Source organism: Pseudopipra pipra, chromosome 5 (assembly GCF_036250125.1).
Source record: "Pseudopipra pipra isolate bDixPip1 chromosome 5, bDixPip1.hap1, whole genome shotgun sequence".
NCBI classification, from domain to species: Eukaryota; Metazoa; Chordata; class Aves; order Passeriformes; family Pipridae; genus Pseudopipra; species Pseudopipra pipra.
The window spans coordinates 24,964,577-24,983,210 of NC_087553.1; the positions used below are offsets into that span (position 1 = coordinate 24,964,577).

Here is an 18,634-nt window from a genome sequence, read left to right on the forward strand (position 1 = left end):
ATAACTGGCTTCTGACATGGCTGTCATGGCTGCCCTTCCAGGGCAGAGGTGACAGAGCCACGAGAACACTATTTCCTAAGGACCTGCTCTCAGTCTGACTTTTCACCTTATCGTGCAAACACCCACGAATACACTGAGGCTGCTGAGAAACCAAGCACCATCCCTTGGGTGTCCCAGTAAATTGGTTCCTACCTCCTGGCATCTTGGCCACTTCCTGGTTTAATTGCAAGTTGGTCTAAATTTCATTACTGCTCGTCCTCTCATAGTGAAGGTATGTACTGGGAGTTAAGAGGGGTGACAGGAAGATGGTCTTTAAGAGTTCTGGCTCATTGTTCCCTGCCTATCTCTCTCTCCTTTCCAGCGAACGCTATGGGTCCGTGCCTTGTACGACTTTGATGCTGTGGAGCATGATGAGCTGGGCTTCCGTAGTGGAGACATCTTAGAGGTCCTGGACAGCTCCAACCCTTCATGGTGGAAAGGACGTCTGCGTGGGGAACTGGGTCTCTTCCCTGCCAACTACGTCACACCAGTGCTCCTGTGAGGGCACAGTTTGCCCCAGAGGGCCAAGCTGGAGCTGCTCTTCTGACATGACAAGGGACAGAGAAGGAGTGCATCTTCCCTGGCCACCAGGACATACATTGGTTTTGGTTTTGTCTTAATTTATTGGCAACTTATTTTTTTAAATGTTGGTATGAAAGGGAAACCTTTGAAGAAAATATTATTTTTTCCCCCTATTTTTCACCTTCATGAAGGGGAGGAGCAAAAATCCTGGACTGTTCATTGAGACCTTGCTGGATCCTCCCTGCCCTGTCACCTCTTTGGCTAACGATTGATAACTTCCTGCAACTAGGTTTGTTCTGTGGAAAAGCCCCTCAGAAAAGTCAGACTTCAGGTTCAGTATTCAGATGGTCCTACCCCTTCCTTTTGGAATTCACCCACAAGAATTAAATGATCATTGGTAATCCCATCAATCCTTCAAGTAGGAAAGGAAAGTGAAGGGGCTTTAGGTTGAGGTTCAAGGCAATTTGTATTTTTCTAAATAGCTTCTGGCTTACCCATCTCCTACTGTGTGTATGGACTGTATGGATATACCAGATGAAGGGAAAGGATCCTGTGAGCTTCTGTACAAAAAAAAAAAAAAACAGTGGTGAAGGTATGGGAGGGCAAGAACCTACTTTCTTTGTTGCTTCTGATAGTCCCGGTCTTCTTTCCACACCCCATAACAACTTACGCCATTTTCAAGCTGCTCTCTTAGGTATCTACACTTCTGCTAGATAGCCTGGTTAGAGCAGATCAGGCCATTCAGCTAAATTAGTATCCACTGGATTGGATAACAATTAATATCCCTCACTGGTTCATTTTGTAAAACTGAACTGGGGAGGGGTTAGAGAGAAGAGGTTTTACTGGTTTGGTGGCAGAAGTTCTTTCCCTGAGAACTTGGGGTGTTGAGGAGCACTGTGTACACAACTCTGCCTTACCAGTGGAATGCCTCATCCAACAGGTTAAGCTGTTACTTTACCGTATGCAGAGAATAAAGTTGTGGCCATCAAACAGTCTGTTCTATGTTCCAGTTTCTTTTGGATAAAATAGGTTTTCAAATCATTGCTGAGTGAATGCCCAGATGTCATAGAAATATACTGCAAATGCACATTAAAAATGAACCAAACTCTGTGAAGGATACACTATTCATAACTACTGCTCAGGCAAGTTGATATTAAACAAACTGCCTGAATTTTTCACAACATGTGGGACCTCAGCAGTCAGCATGGAAGTGATGATTAATCATTCTTGAAAAAGAAAGAGAAGGCAAGTGAAAAACTCTAAAAATAAATCAGACTCAGCAATAAAAAAAATTGTACTTATCTTTTTCTAGTCCCAGTGGGAGAAAAATAATCCGGGAAATAGGTTCTTTAGGTAAAGTCCAATTCAGTGTAGTTGGCCTGAACAAAGCTGCCAGCTAGATAGAGTATTAGCAGAAAGAACCCATTTTGAGAGAACTCCACCAGAATCAGATTATTAATGGGTGAAGTAAAACGAGAATATTTAACACAGCATATAAACTCTAAAGAGAATAGAAAACTTCGAAAGACACATTCAGAGCTTACCTCCATTGGCTACCAGGGAGGTCCAGGAAATGGAAAGACACCATGTGGCTGCCAGGGCTGGACTTGGCCCTGTTCTCTTGCAAAAGCTCTTTTCTGGGCCTTTAGTGTCTTCTTTTGAAGGGAAGTCCATGAGGCTTCTTTTGGAACGAGATACCTTATTATTTGTGTGAGGATGTAACCTCAGTGATTGCATAGTTTGAAGAGTGTTTTGTTGTGATTTGCCCTTTTTTAACCTTTATGTTTGTTAGTTTGATTTTTGCTAAAGTAGTAACAAATTTGGAAGAGAGTGTTAACATTCAGTCAGAGAGACCAGGGGAAAGATGGATGCAAAGAAACCAGAGACTAGCAAAGGCAGAAGAGGGATAAAAATGATGAATCCTTCATATTCAGCTCTGACTGAAACAGAAGAAATGGTGTGTTCACAATTATTCCTGTCATGTCAAATCATCTTTCAATTAATTCCTTTTTTTTATTAGTTATGTTTAAAACTAGAAGCAATGTCTCCTTTTCCTTTCCTCAGCACTCTAAAGACCCTCTTGGTAGTGAAGATGCAGTTGCACAAAATTAATTGAAGATAACGCACTTAGCAGTTTGACAGCTCTTCACACATTTGAAACCCCTTTACAGAGATTAACTAATTAAGCAAGTCTAAGTAGTGCATTGTAAGTACCCCCATCTTAACTCATGACTCATTTGAGGAAGAGGTAAATTTTCACGTGATTTTTTTTAATTGATGTTTAAGGAATTAATACTTAAGGTAATTAGTATTAAAGGGCTGCTCGCTAATTATGGACAACATACCAGAACCACAGTAAAATCATGATTTCTCATTATGAGCAGCACCTAATGACAGCAAAATTACTAGGAGGCGAAAGTATCATGGCGTCTGTGATAACTACACTAGTGCCATGTTCTGTCCCGCCTTGTGCAGTGGCCAAGCTTTGGTCTGCCATACCCAGTCTCTGTTGCCTCTGCTGTTGTCCTTGCCTGATCCCCAGAGCAGAGGCAGTGTTACCTGCATTTACTGCACATGCCAGTAGCTGGGAGGCACAGGCGTCAGACGGCATTTTTGTACCCTCCCACAGTAAAAGTTGTTTTCCTCCCAGCAAAACAACAGCACAAAGAACCCCAACTATTCCCAAGTCCGTGGAGACTCTGGATACAAGGGGAGGCAAAGTGGGGAGTTTTGTGGGCATAGAAGGTGCTGTAGTCACAGGAGAGAGGTTGTTTTCCATGCCCCATGCCATTTTCTTCCTGTGAAATTCTCTCTCCCATAAATTGGGCCACTTAATACGCAGAGAGAGAGAGAGAGAAAGAGACACTCTCCTCCTCCACCCATATATCCTGTCAACCTTCCAGCTCCTTCTTCCAACAGGTTTTAATTGTAACACAATCCTTGTTAATATTGTGGTGATTCACTTACACCTGTGCTGTGAAAGCCTCGGATTCTATTGCCTGTGCAGAAGCACATGTTAGCAACCTAAGACTGGAGCCTTAAGGTGACAGTGTGATGCACTGAGTTCACCTGATATTTACCAGTGTTTTGGAAACCTCTAGAAAATATCCCAAGAAGGTCCACTGCAAAACTGAAAAGTGAAGGAATAAAGAGGGAATTTTGTTTGTTATTTGTCTTAAGCAAGAAAGACAGTTCATGAGAAAAGAGATTGTAAACAGAGATAAAAGTAGGAAAAGTATGTGGGAAGGCAAACATTATTATAACAAATGAAACAGAGGAAGCTGGACTTGCATAGGGAAAAATAAGTTTGATGAGAACAGCTGAGCTGTGCTTTCTCCTGTCTGAAGTAACTTCTTGCCTATGTTCTGCTGCAGATCCATATTTTGTCTAAAAATGTCTCTGTGATTAATAAGGCTGAGCTAAAAACAGTAAATGGAAGTCTCCTGTCATGCAGATGATGTCCAAGCAGTTTTCTGTGCCACAAAAAGAAGGTCTCTCTGTCTTGGTGTACGTGCTTACTGTAACAGCTGTGTTCACTGGAGCACACTGCTGAAACAACGGGATCACGGCAGGTTCCCATCTGACTCCTGACAGGGGAAGAGCACCAGGGAGATGATCCTCAGGGCTGCCACAAAGTCCACACCTGGTCAGACTGCTGGGCCAGTCTCCTGCACCAGGAAAACAACAAGTTTGTGGGTTGTTGTTGTTATTTTTTAAATAGAAAGTACTTCTCAATTTCAGTGGGCTGTGCAGGAAATTTGAAGCTTTTCACAGCAGCCATCTGTTCATCATTTTTTCTATTCAGCAGCACCTCTCATCCTTCCTCCCCAATGGGATCCTGCTGCTGCAGGCTCTTGAAAGGCCATTTTGCCTTCAGCCCTTGTGGAGAGCAAGCAAGGACGTCAGAAGTGAAAGATCCAGCAGCCAGGACCACATAGTCAGGAGAAATCAGCCCTAAACAGCAATGTGGTATCAGTTGGGACATGTTGCACTGCAGGAGCAACACCCCAGCAGCTGTAGTCCAGCCGCAAGGTGAAGGGTGATCTCTGAGTAGGAAGCAACAGGTCTTTAGTTATGTCCATGTCACAGCACAGGGACAACAAGGAAGTCTGGTGGGACAGAAATGTGGCCATCTGGGCTAGGGCTGTGCCAGACTCTTGCTCTGCTTCTGCAGCTCTTTGCCAAGGAGCCTGGGTTACACCAGACTAGGTGTGAGAATTGTTTGGCAGCGCTGCCCGCCCCTGCCCAAGGCAGCCCCAGAAGCCTCTGTGCACCTCCTTGCAGCTGCAGCCCATCACCTCACTGCTCCTACATGCACTAGAAAGCCCAGGGCCCAACTTTTGCCTCCATGCTGATAGAAAGTGCTCTGCAGACATCTCACTTCAAATACTTGTTCAAAGCAATTGGCTTAGGTGCTTTTAAATGAAACCCCATAGAGATCAGTTGAACCCATTAGTGTTCCCTAGATGATCCAGGCAGTAACATTTACTGGTTAAAACGCACTCATGGACTAAAAAGCTCCTCACACCCAGCCACTCCTTGCTGCTGAAAATTTTGTATTTCAATGGGGAATGATGAACTGAGCACGTGATAAAGCCTTTAATAGCCCTGAGGAAGAGGGCAGAACATTGCCATTTTCTCCAATTTTTCAGAGGCAACTTTCATGTGACAGAACTCAGGAGCATTAATTCGCATCAAACACAAAAGAAGCTTCTTACATTAGCAGAACTGACAGTAGAAAACAGTCAATGACTTATCTGTGAGCTACAGGACAGCAGGGCAACAGGCAAGTGAATAAGGAAAGGTCACCGACCTTTGTGTGGAGAGAAAATTCAAAGCACATTGTCTACTGTCATTGTGCAAGTGAGAGGTGCTTGGCTGGTGTTGAGCTTGCCAACATGAAAATGCAAAATTTCAAAAATGGCAGGCATGCAGGGATCATTGTAGACATGCAGAAACAAAATTAGCTCAGGCAACAAAGGGAGGAAGAAGAAACAAACAAATTAAAAGATCTCTAGATATCTTGCAGCTTCTCCCCGCTAGTCTAAGCAGGTTCATTTCCACCAGGGTTTATAAAAGATACAGCCATGGTGAGTTTGTTTGTCATAAATGAAAATGAGAGCAAAGCAGTGGGGAAAAAAAATGCAGTTTATGGCGTGATTGTACACTTAAAGCTATAAAATGGTGACAATGTCCTGATATCATGACTGAAGTTCCATTCTCTGTTTAAGTGGAGCTTCTGGGAAACCTCTCAGTGATGTCTACGATTCATGCACATATACGAATTTTATGATTCTATATTCAAACACAGACAAGGAAAAGAAAAAAGAAAATCCGCAAAAAAATATGAGGTACCTTCTCTACTAATCTAGAGGTCATTTGCAAACTATCTTTTATGTCTTTGCTGTACTGAATGTGTCATAACTTCCTTGTGGTACTGACAGTCCCTCTCCCTTGTCAAATTCCAAGAAGGGTACTACTGCAGTGCCAACAGATAATAATAAACAGCAGAAACCAGTCCTTGGTGACCCTTCTCGTGGCTGAATGTTCTCTGTCAGGTGCAGCACACCAGAAGTTTGGTTGCAAAATGCTGAATTAGAAGTAGATTGCACCAACAGTTTATTTTTTTTTTGTCTCGTCAAAATTTAAGGAGAAAAAAATTTCAACTGCAAGTTTGCTACCAGCACCAAAGGATTGGAAAACACCCTTTGCCCTGCCCCTTCTAGAGTCACTTTCTTCAGAGCTGAATGCATGTGTAGCTCGTTCTGAATTAGCAGCTTTTCACACTCACTTGGCAGAGCTGTGAAATAAGAGGGATATGTGGCAGCAAAGAATCAGCTCTCTGTAGCTGTGTATCTGTATATCTTGCCATTGTGATGGCAGCTATTTGCCTGTTATCGGAAGAAGATGATCTGCTAATAACAATGGACGTGATTTCATCACAGCTGGTGAGTCAACCAAACATCTGCTGCCGCCCTGCAAAAAACCATCCACTTGTTTTTTGCTGGGTTAATGAGTTGAGTCAGCTCACCGAAGGCAGCATAAGGAGACCCAGAGCCAGCGCAGGGTGAGCAGTGGGAATGTACAGCCAGGAGGAGGAAAGGGTAAGACAGAACCTCCCTGTCCTGGCAGCAGGAGCTATTAGATCACCTCGTCCTAGGCTGCGGACTCAGCAAAATGAAAACTTACCTGACATTGAGGTTGACATAAAGCCTTGACATGAGCAGGGGATTTTTTTAAAGCTTGTTTGGGAGATAGGAGTGAGGGCAGGAAAGGGGGAAAGAACTCTGATCTGCTACAAACAGTACATCTCCGTGGAAGCCTACAGATGTTCCAGTTAAGCAGCAAAGCTGTAACAGCATTTTTTGGGAGGGAGGGGTTTGGACTGTAAATTAAAGCAGGGGAAAAATAATTCTTAACATGACCACAATAGTAAAACTCTCCATCATTTAAACTATTATCAGCACTGACTCTGAGGAGAATGGACCATACATGACAGTTTTCAGGAGAAATGACAATAAAAGTGAGAAGCACCTTGCTGCCCTGTGAAATACCTAAATTAGTGCCACTTGTTGCTGATGCTTCTCTTTTGGGGTGGGGTGCAGTATCAGTCATGTTTATCAGGTTGGAAAGCACACCAGTGCTTACCAGTTTAAATCTTCAGCATCAGCTGACCAAAATGATAGCTGTGTATTCTCATTTAAAATGTGCATGACTTGTAGAGCATAGACATTTCACAAGCACTTACGCAGCAGAATGCACTCTGGAACACCAGTCATAAACACCTTGAATTCAGGACTCCAAAAATAAGAGGTAAGGCTTCAAGACACACAAATGGGTGGTTTGCACTGACTTTGGACAAATTCTGACTAAAAAGTGCATATTTAAAAGAGAAGGTTTGTAGACACTTGAACAACATAGCAAGCTTGCTGTGGTCTCTACCATACAATCTCCAGCTCAAGGCTGACAAGAGGGCTGTATACAAGGTTTATTGGATGAAATACTCTGGCCTTGGTTATGGGAAGCTGGAGACCGTGGTCACAACCATCCCTTTGGTCTTCTGAAGCCTTTGGCTCTGTCAGTGAATTGAAGGACAACCACAATGATGAGAGATACCATTACTAACAAAAGACTAGTGGTGTTTACTGTCTTTATAACACATTTAAATATGAAGCCTATTTTTCTGAAGTGCTGGCTTCCCTGGGCCTGGAGAAGCTGTCTCTGAACAGCATCCTGTTTTAGCTGGAGTGTATGGCTGTAGCACACGAAGGCTTGAGTGTGACTCTGGGAGGAGGGGGGCACCTGAGAAGACAACTGAGTAGGCAAGTGCGACTCAGCTTTGTCTGAGTAAATTGCTGTTGTATGTTTTAAGTCCATGGAGCTATTCTGATTTTTACCAGCTGTGGTCCTGCCTCGTTATTCCAGAAAGAGATCATACTTTAATCTGATAATATCTTCAAGTAGGGAGCCAAAGGGTGTGGGTAATGATTTACTCCTCTTTGAAATTATAATTATAATCTTTCATCTATTTAAAGAATCTTTATATTTACCTGTGTAAGACAGTCTAATATGGTCAAAGCTTTGTGGTTTTCTTTTCTCATGATTCAGACAAATCTGACCACAGCTCCAAAGCTCTTCTCAACCTACTCTTCATATTACACTTTATTGTTTCTACCTTCCTTATTTCTGCAGCCTCCAGCTTATTGAAAAAGCTGCTAAAAAGGTTGTGTCTTGTTTTGTTTGTTGTTGTTGGTTTTTTTTTTCCAACCATGTCTATGCAGGGAATGTCATTTAGGAAAAACAGCTGGTTAACTTAGGAGCTGGTTCAGCTCAGTAAATCACTCCAGCTAGTGACAGTGGCGTGACTGTTTCACAGTAAGTGGTCAAGCCCAGCACCCTGCATGGATGCACACCATCCACACAGCAGAAGTGGAGGATGCTGTATTGCATGGAGACCCAGCTGGTGTAGAATAACAGACCTCACAGGGGAGTCACTGAAGCACAACCATGTTGTAAATGTACAGAAATGATTTTCCCATGTAAAGAAGAGCTAATATTTTGAGGAGTACAACACCCAAGGAGGCTGAAGCCCAGCGTATACAAGACACGTGTTGTGTTCAGAGACCATTAACCAAGATTGACAAAACCATTTTTAATGCAGCTGTCTTTTTGTACATGAGAAATTCAAATTTATGTTGAGCATCCTGTTACTTTGAGTGTGGGTGCAAAACTCTCTAATAGCATGTGTACTGCTTGTATAGACAAGGCTTGACTGGCTCAGCACTGCAATCACATCAGCCTCCTATTTGCATCCTGCCAGTCTCTCTTTGCACTCCCACATTAGCTAGAAGCTCTTGTCTTCATCATCTAATATCTTCATCCTGCATCCACAGCTTAAAGGCTTCATTATGATCCTAGAATTCATTCTACAGTGTTTCTAAAGTTCATCGTCCCCGTCACCTTCTCTTTCGAGACTGTGTAGATTTGCAGATCTGCTTTCAATTGCCTTACACCTGTCATGGATATGAGTGTACTCTCTTGTACACTCTCTTTTTGTGTGTGAGGGGGGCTTGTTTTATTTTTTAAGTTTCGAAGATGTTATTTTAGTATTTATTCTTACTATTCCCAAGTTGCCATAAGTGCTTGGGAATGCTAAATCCAGACCAAGACCAAGGTCTTTAGTGCTGGCACTATGGCTGTGCCCCAGAGTTCTCACAGCTTACAGCTAGTGATAAGAGATGTACAGGCAAGTAGATAGGAATAGGGCAAGGAAGCAATGAGGCAGGATAGGTCACTGTGATGGGCAAAGCAGCAGGAATTTTTGACTCATCTGAGCATCTCAGAGCATGTTATTTGAGTAAAGTATTTCCCTCTCTGACTTGAAATCCCTCTTAAGACTTGCTTGTAGTAGGAGCACCACTGCAAGTCGTAATTCCGCTGTCAGTGGTCCCTCTGCTTCCTTCTCACAGCTTTGCTCCTAATGAAGCAGTGTGGTTACCTCACACCCAGTGAATGGTGCAGGGAGGGAGCTGGACTGTTCCAGACATGGGCAGACATGGGCAGCCAGGCCATGGGTTGTCAGTCCAGCACGGCTTTGCCCAGCACAGGTGCTCTGCTGGGGGTCTGATCTCTTATCCCCAACTAAAGAGCACCAAGGAAAGAAGAGTCCTTAAAAGAGAGTCTGCTCATCTATGTAGGACCACAATTCTTACCTGGAAGAATCATTTTGTCTCACCTTGTCAACTCGTAGTTTGTAAGACAGGGCTGGCCTCCCCTTACCATCTGCAGAGCACACAGATGCTCTCAGGTCATAAACTAGTCTGGAAGTTTGGGTTGCTGCTGTGGAATGAATGCCTGATTCCAATTAATAAGGGATGGAGCTGAGAGAACCCCTGTGATGTGGGAATCCAAGTCAGCAGGTTTGGCAGAACTCTGTGAAGTTTCAGCCTTGGCGTCAATGTCAAAGTTTTAGGAAGCAGCAGCCTGTGCTGGCTCAGTGGCAGAGTTCAGGCAGCAGTATGAAATTAAAAAGTAACATATGTCAACCAGGGAGGAAAAAAAAAAAGGGACCACAATTGTTGTAAAGCAGAAATTATGAAATTACATTGACTGACACAGAAAACTAAATACATCAAGGACATAACCCTGACTAGAAAACCTAAAAACAGTAAAGGATTTTAAGAAAATTTGGAATAGAAATAACTCTAGCAACGATACAGACTTAATGACATTTTAATTGGTACAATGAAGACATGGGGCCCTGAGTTAGCTTTTATGGAATAAACAATGTATGTTAATCCTTGCAAACTCTGTCCTATAGCTTTGTCCCTAGTCACACCCAAAACACCAGGAGTGAAAGGACGACAATAGGGAAATCATTTACCTGGATATATCCATGCTGAGAAAGGCTGTGACATGTTCAGAAAATAAAACAGGAGGACTGACAAAGGGGGAAGAGGATAGTTTTCACCAAACCATGACTTCATGAGTCCATGAGAGCCTCAGTGTCACACTGAATGGAGGACAACAAAATGGGAAATCACAAAGGCCTGAATCCTTACAGAGGCTTTTATTTTCACATCCAACTTCATTACATTAATGGCATCTACTGCCCATTAATGGTATCTAATGCTCACTAGTTGCAGTGGAACTCCCTTGCATAAGTGGGAATTCAATGTCCAATTGGACTTGAGGATCTGACCCTCTAAAATGGACTTTGCCAGTGTTCCTGGAGCCCCTGCTGTGTAAGGGCTGCTGTGGGGGGAGTACCACGTGGGATGGGAACAGAGCATCCTGTCATGTGGTGGAGGGGAGTTGCTGCACACAGGATACTCTGGTGTGGAATGTTGACATCCTGGACCAAAGTTAATAACTCATGTCTTCATTTTTGTTCTCTGACTTTCCCACTAATGTTTCTTCAATATTTCTGTGGGTTTGTGTGTACAGCTGCCTGTGGTCCAGAAGGTCTATTATCTTCCCATCCTGACAACTTGATAGGCAGTAGAAGGAGTGGGATATAGCACTAAGAGGTAATTAACATTCAAATAGGTCAGGAGCTCACTTGGGGGTTGTGCATGACTGGGTTTTCCCAACTCCTTGTCAGAAATAAGTGCTGATAAGAGCAAGGGCAGTCACCAGTGGTGAAACTGCAAACATGAAATCAAACCTTGGTGGTGCTTGGGGGCAAGGAGGAGTTCACCTTGCACATTTGCTCACCTGCAGGAAAGGGAGGTCATGAAATGCTGCCCAGCAAATACTGAATGTGCTACAGAGAGCTTACAGTTTGCTTCCTGCACCTCTTCTCTGCTATCCAGGGCAATCTCGTGACCCGAGAAGTTTCCTTTTTGTTGGATATAATGCATCAAGCACCTCTCTCCTGTCCTACACTGATCTTATGGGCCCCTTATTTTCAATGTACACTAAACTGTACGTGTACTACTGTGTGTATGTGTGTGTCTATAAAGATACAGTTAGTACCTGCTTAGATTTGTGGGTATGTGTGCTTGTTAGGAATTTCATAATTTCTCCTGGAGTTTCCTTACGTGTAAAATGGAGATAATAACACGTAATTACCTACCTTGCAGGGCTGCTGTGAGGACAAATTAACCAATGCTTGTGTGGGTGTTTGCAGATGAAAAGCATGATATTAAGACTAAATATAATGATTGAATGTTACAGAAGAGAGTTTGTATTTATTATGGTGACTGAATATGAGTCGAAAGCATTTTGTGGGTATTTATTTCTTGTGCAGTACTAAGTATTTGTGGAAGGTGGGAAACTGGTGGAGCTAAGTTTGGGGTAGGTGTCAAAGAAATGGTTAAAGTTCCTCTTTAACCTTTACAGCCTACTGGCTTTCTTCGTCTTTCAACTAAAGCTAATGCTGAACAAGAGAACAGAGGGATGAAATAGGGCCAAGCTATAGAGGAAGGGAATGAAAATAAAATACAATTGAAGGTCATGATTTCAAATAACAAAAATATAAAAAAAAACAACAAATGGAAAAATAAAGTCTGGAGAAACGAGAACAGGGAGAGAAAAGAAACCTCAGGGACATATGGTATTACATTATCTCAGTAGACGGAATTATGAGAAAGTAAACACCAATTTAAAAGAGGCATCACAAACAATTGATGGAAGGCATATGCTGGGAAAGAAAAGGAGTGGAAAGAGAAGGAAGCAAGAGATGTGCTTAATTATTTTTTGTTTTCACTTCGTTAAGTGTAATGGCATCATTCTTTTATTTCCTATGTGTTGTTGAGAGGCACTTCTCTGCAAACCTAAAAGATGGTGTCAAGTATTTCAGATGCTTTTTCCATGTGTTCCATGGGCAGGTTGGTAAGAGTTAAGGTGTGGATGCATTTGTCAGCCTGAGAATGGCCCTGTCTGGTTTCATTTGGCTTTCATGCTGTCTCTGGAGAATTAATGGAACAAATGCATTTCCGTCTACTTCAGTGAAGCTGTACTGTGAGTGAATCAGACCCATTCTCACTGCTAAATGTAGCTGTTGCCCTATGAAACCCTGATCAAAGTGTATTTCAAGTTAAACCTGGAATGTTTTGTGATTAAACCAAAACAATAAAACAAAATCTTAATTGTTTTGGTGAGTATGGTAGGTTGGTGTGTGAGCTGCCCAGAGGAGTGGCAAGGGGAGGTGGACCATGAGAAGAGTAAGGAGTAAATGACCAGTACATTGCAGAGTTCAGGGAGCAGACTGCCTTTCTTTGCAAATTGTCCTGTCTTGGAATGGAAATCATTAGCCAACATCCTTGCAGGGTCCTGTGGCCTGTTTGCTCCTTCTTGTTCACCCTCCCTCATCCTCACCCTCCTTACTTCAACATCTCTCCAAATCCAGATGGCTCTAGTTCTTCACCTGGTCCTTGTTTCATAGATCTTCCTTGCACCCCAAAACTTATTTTGGGCTGAATCATTCTTATCTCAACTCATTGGCCTAAATTAATCCTTTGTGTAATTCAACTGACTAAAACTGACGTAAATGGAATTACATCAGAGCTGAAATTAACCCAGTCTGACTAAAATAGCACCTGCCTTTTCTACCAAACCAATGCTTGTCTCTTCCCCATCTCCACCCACATATCATGATTTTAACATTTCTTTCTTCTCATTGCTCTTTCACTTATCCTGCTGCCATGAGCAAGCTGTGTTCTCAGTGGTTGGTGTTCCCCTCTTCTCTCCAGCACCCTGTTCTTCATCCCCACAGCACAGGCTGTTGGTTCCTGTTAACAGCCAAAACTTGCCTCTGTCCAAGTCTGTGCAGCAGCTTTTCATCTTCCTTTGGATTTTCCTGTTCTTCACCACAGAGATCAGACCCTGTTTGCAGTGGGCACTTCCCATGCCTACAGAAATTACAGTCCTACTCCAAAGAAAGTGGAAGTCAGAGTGCCAAGACACACAAAAAGGAGGAGGGAAGTTAGATGAAGGTGAAGGGATTTGCCAAAGGTAGCCTAGCAAGTCAATGGCAGAGTTGTGGATGTCAGACTCAAAGCTCCTCCTCCTTTTCCATGACTACCTTTATGCCAGCATAGCGCTTCTCATCATCTCTTTCGCCCCTTGTCTTTGGGCCCTCACCCTCACACAGTAGTTAAATATCTCCTTCACTTTTTTTTCTCATCACCTCTGGCTCTCTGACTTCTTTCAGTTTTCCCTTGGAGCCTGCTCGTGTTTACTAGGCTTTCTTCCCTCGTCTTGAAAAGAGGAAAATACTGTGTGTTCGCAACCAAACATAAAGTCAGGCTCCTCTGGTTGAGTACTTTGTTTGGCAGCATGCTCCACCATTCACACCTGGGTATCTCTCTGGGGCAAGGATTTATTCCGTAATTGCTCTGACTTATTTATTATCATGGCATATGTATCTGCAGTGTTATGCAAACCGTAAAGGTTTCTAATTCTAAAGGTCGACATGGGTGTACCACGTGTTTACCTTCCAAATGCAGATGAGCGCAGAACAAAAGGGACTGGCAGACCTCTGAGTAGATGAAGACAGGGAATCACCCTGATCTAACTAATTTGCCAGGGCAGTGTTCACAAAGTAGGTTACCTAGTGCTGCAGACAAACAACCCAATCCAAACTCACCCTCTTTCAGATGACTGATTTAATTGCCCAGCATTGCTGTGTAGTCCCACAGCAGTAGATAGACACTCAGAGCAGGAGCCTATGTGTTTCTCACTGTAAATGTCAGGCTACCCAGTTTCCCACACTGAGACTTACCTATGGAGCTTTTTGTCCCTCAATGTTGAGTGCCAGCCAGAGCTTCCTAGCAGTGGTGGACAGAGGCTGTGGTGTTCCCTTCCCATGGTAGATTTGTCCCCAAGCTCAAAAGAGCCTTGCTGCAGCTAATGTCCCTCAAAAGCTGGAAAGCCGCTGTGCTACCTGGTGACCAAGGCCACCAGTACATCCCTCACACTGCTTGTCACAGTGTGACCGCAAGCACTGGCATGAATGATAGCTGAGTTGTGATTTGCTGAGTTGTGATTTGCTATTCGCATTGCTCTGCAGCGTTGAAAGAGGATCACAAGGCAATTACTTTACGTGAGCACATGAAGTGACCCCACTGCATCCTATATGCAACTTGAATGAAGAGTACAAGGATAAATTAAATGTTTGTGAGAAATGCAAAATGCTAAGCCATTAGTTGCAGTCGTTCCCAAGATCATCCGCTGTCTAATAGCATTTCCTGCCTTACTGTGACTTAGGTCAATTGTCAGCATGAGTGAAAAAAAAAATGTTATTGCTTCCTCTACTAATTGACAGCCTCAACAGAGTGGAATTAAAGCCATGAATGCTGGACTCTCTCATTCTGCTTGTCAGAGCAGAGATACTCTGGTAGGGATGGGGATCTGCCACAGGCTGCACTCTTCCCCAGGGGATGCAGCTGCTTCTCCCACAGAAGAAAATAAATACAGGAGGGTGGGGAAGAAGATGTGGGGATCTGGCAAGCAGAAACCTGTTCCTGAGCCAGCCTTGCTAGAAGAATAAAAGGAAAAATGCCCATGGTCACTCTCAAGGGAAGAATTTTAAAAGATCTCACCAAAGGATGGCAAGGCAGAGAGAAAAGAGCAGGTGAGCAGGATAAGCTAAACACAAGGAGAGATCTAGAGATTCTTCATTGTCAGAAGAGGGAAAAAGGAACATGGATAAACTCAGAGCCGTGGCTTATTTCTCCCGCATCTTCTCCTCCCCCTCCCTTTCTTCTATGTGCTTTGCATGAGTGTGCATCATTGTAACCTACTGCAGCCTCGAAATAAGGAGTACTGGGGGACAATCTGTCTGAAAAATACCCCTCTGCTGAAAAGAATCTCTTAAATATGATGATCAAAGTGTTCAGATATTAACAGATGAGAATGGCTTATGAATCGGGATTAGCTCAGAATCCATTTGAGTATTTTTAAACCTCAAAGACTGAAAGCTATAAACTTTCCTAAGAGAAATGCCATTTATTTTAAAATGAGCAGCAAAATCTTGATTAATTGAGTTGCAAAAGAAATATATCTAAAAACAGGCAGGGGAGGAACATAAGTGCATTATGCATTTGAGTTTTGCTTTTGGAAACCAGATCTTTCCATCAATGCTGATCTGAAAATATGATATTCTAAGCCTGAATTCAGGTGTCCATAGACCCAGGGAGGGGCAACCTGAGTCACTGCTCCTGTGACACTACCTCAGGACTAAGGCCACCACCATGCCTCTGGATGGCTGCCTTAGAAGCTTTTCCCTACTGAAATTCAAGGTAGTAGTGTCTCCAGTATCAAAGTGCAGGCACTACACTACTTTCTCTTTCTGTGGCTTTGGGGTGCCCAGAGTGCACCCCTACTCAGAGCAATGTTATAGCCTGGGATAAATGCTGCTGTACAGTGCCTTGGTCAAGCTGGAGGCTGATTTGTCCACAGAAAGAGCAGCTGTAACAGAGGCAGGGGGTGTCACCTGGTACCTTTTTTATGGCCTTAGTTCTGCACTTATTAAACAAAAAAAAATTAAACAGCAGATTTCAAGCGTAACTTTCTGTAAAGTTTTGCTTTCACACCTACAACACGTCTCTCTGGAAACAGCCTTTCCGGAGGGAGGTCTGGTTGGCTCCTTTTATTTGCTTTCTCTGACTCATGGGAATCACTTGCACCCACTTGATCTGCCTGCACTGTGGCACTGCTGGCCAGAGGCACTGGCGAGTAAAAGGCAGGGAGTTTCTGGAGCTAGCAACGCTTCTGATAAGGTCATGAGAAGCTGATTTCTCCTTTGCACTGCCTCTTTGGATACTTTTAAGCTAAGTACACATCAGAGGCCAATGTATGCCAATGTACGCAAAGGGCATCTTCAAAACCAAACAAACACACTTCTACCACATCTTAGAACCTAGCTGTATGTTCATGAATCACAGATCAACTTGTTCCACCTCCAGGTCTAAGCCTATGCTTCAGCCTTCTGCACCTCCCCTCAGGAGGGTTCCCTTTTCTTTCCTATGCCACTCCCTTCACACAGTTTTGCATTTCTTGTGGGGGACGAACTGCTTCCTACCTGTTAATTTTTGTATTTTTAGGTCCAACTTTTAACTTCTCTCCCCCATATTCAAGCCCCACAGCTATATTCTTTTCCCCTCCTTATAAAAAGCAGAGTTTCCTATTTTGCCATGGCTTTTTTTAGGCATCTTCCAGGATGGCTCTCCTTCCAACTCTGCTTCCAACTACCTTCCTCCACTGATTATGCAGTTTCTCAAATGAATTTGCTCACTCTTGGATGCATCATGTCTCTCTTGCATCCCCTCCACTGACTCCCTTTTACCCACCACATAACATTAGGACATCTTATCCTTGTCATCAGCACATAATTCCATCTACCACCTCATCTTGCTGCACTGGCTGGTGGTCTGCTCCACAATGTCAAGATTGTCCCATTAATTACTTCCTGCCAGCCTGCTACTCATCCCTTCAGTTTCTTCCTGGGACTGCTAGGCAGACTTTCCTCTGCTCCAGTCTTCCCTCTCTCGATTACTTCTCTTCATGTTAGCTATCACCTGAGCATTTTCTCCAGAGAGTGGATAGCAATGCACACTGACAGGTGGCCAGTACACAAGTAAGTACACGATGCTGTAGACTTGTTGCTACCTTAATTTTTCAGTGCCCCTATTCCTGGTGTTCCTTTGTCTACAAAGCACACTGTGATTTGAGAGCTACATAATTATAGCTGCAATTAAGCATCCTATTCGGAGACTGCATTGCTGATTCCTCACTGTTTTGTTTAGCAACAGCTTCCATTCAGGGTTTGGCTCGTGTGTAAAGAGACTTTACAGTTGCTTTTTTTTTCTCCCCCCAACCCTTGCAGGAGAAACCAAAGTGTAGGTGATGTTGGTTTGGGGTTTTACTTTTTAAGCTCTCCTCCATGACAGTCCTGTGACGTAGAGTCATATTTTCCTCATTTTACAGATTGGGAACTGAGGCACAGCACAGGACTTGGCCAAGGGCCCTCAGGGTAGCTCAGCTGAATTGCAACCAGTTTTGAGTCCTTGCCTGTATAAGAGTTGAAAAATTAAGCAAGAGGCTAGGGTCAGCGCTATTTCTTACAGGAAACTGCCTCAGACTGCTGCTGTGTGAATGGGAGCAGTCAGGGAAAACAGCTAAAGGTCTTTCTGTGCATGCTCAGTCAGCAAATACCTTGCTGCAAGACATGAGCCCACGAACACAGTTGTTCCTTTCTGTGTCTTCAGAGGACTCTTTTACCTATTTACTCTCACATGGAAACAACAGCTGAAAAACTGAGTGGGAAGCCAGAAGCACTTGACTCATTTGCAGCAATTCTCCAATTCACTAGCTAGGTCTTCTCCCTGAGGCAGTGTAATATGACAGAAAGGAAGCATCTGAAAGCATTTCTTCATCCTCCAGATTGCAGTCTGTCACTGCTGCTGCAGAAGTGACACACCTACCTCCCACCGCCTGCAGCTCTTTGGGCCGCTGGAGGGGGAATTGTGAAGGCAAGAGCTTCTTCCTCTCCACCCTGAAATCACCTTGTTTCAGGCTTTTTAGCTCTGCCAATACTTGGACATGACTAATGCACTCATTCCTGTGCTGGCTTGGCAGCCCTTGCAAATGAAATTTCAGACTCTGGACAAGCAGAGCACAGCTCGCTGTGCACGTAGCAGTCTCCCCACAAACTCCTGGATCCTGCTGCAGAGAAGAGAGTCAAGAAGGTGCAATCTCCACCAAGCTTTTGTGAGCCTTGCTGTGGTGCCAGCCAGCACAGGGAAAGAGAATAGTGTTTAATAACAACCATGACACGGGCTCCTATTTATTTACTCTTCTATTCCAACACAGCAAAGACCCATCACCTCAGGCTAACCTATGGCTGGGACACTGAGAAATAGAAAACACTCTCTTGTATCTTCCATCACATAAGCAACGAACTGTCTTTGCAAAACTAATTTTAAACCAGTTGCTGCTTTTTATGGAGAAAAAACCCAAAAACCAAATCAAAACAAACAAAACAAACAAAAGACAACCCAAAAGTTAGTGTGTTTGAATCAAAGACATTTTGGTAAATCTTGTTGTTTTGTTTTGGAGGATACCACCC

General features: G+C 43.5%; 1 protein-coding gene across 5 annotated transcripts in view; it reads left to right on the forward strand.

The window, feature by feature from the left end:
• Positions 1-6,094, forward strand: part of GRAP2 (GRB2 related adaptor protein 2) — a 109,062-nt gene extending 102,968 nt beyond the window's left edge. For all 5 annotated transcript variants that reach the window (XM_064655147.1, XM_064655149.1, XM_064655151.1 and 2 more), the window contains one exon: positions 362-6,094. In XM_064655147.1, coding sequence (XP_064511217.1) covers positions 362-541 — 180 coding nt within the window. In that variant the 3' untranslated portion in view covers positions 542-6,094. The remainder of the gene's footprint in view (positions 1-361) is intronic.
• Positions 6,095-18,634: the final 12,540 nt, after the last annotated feature.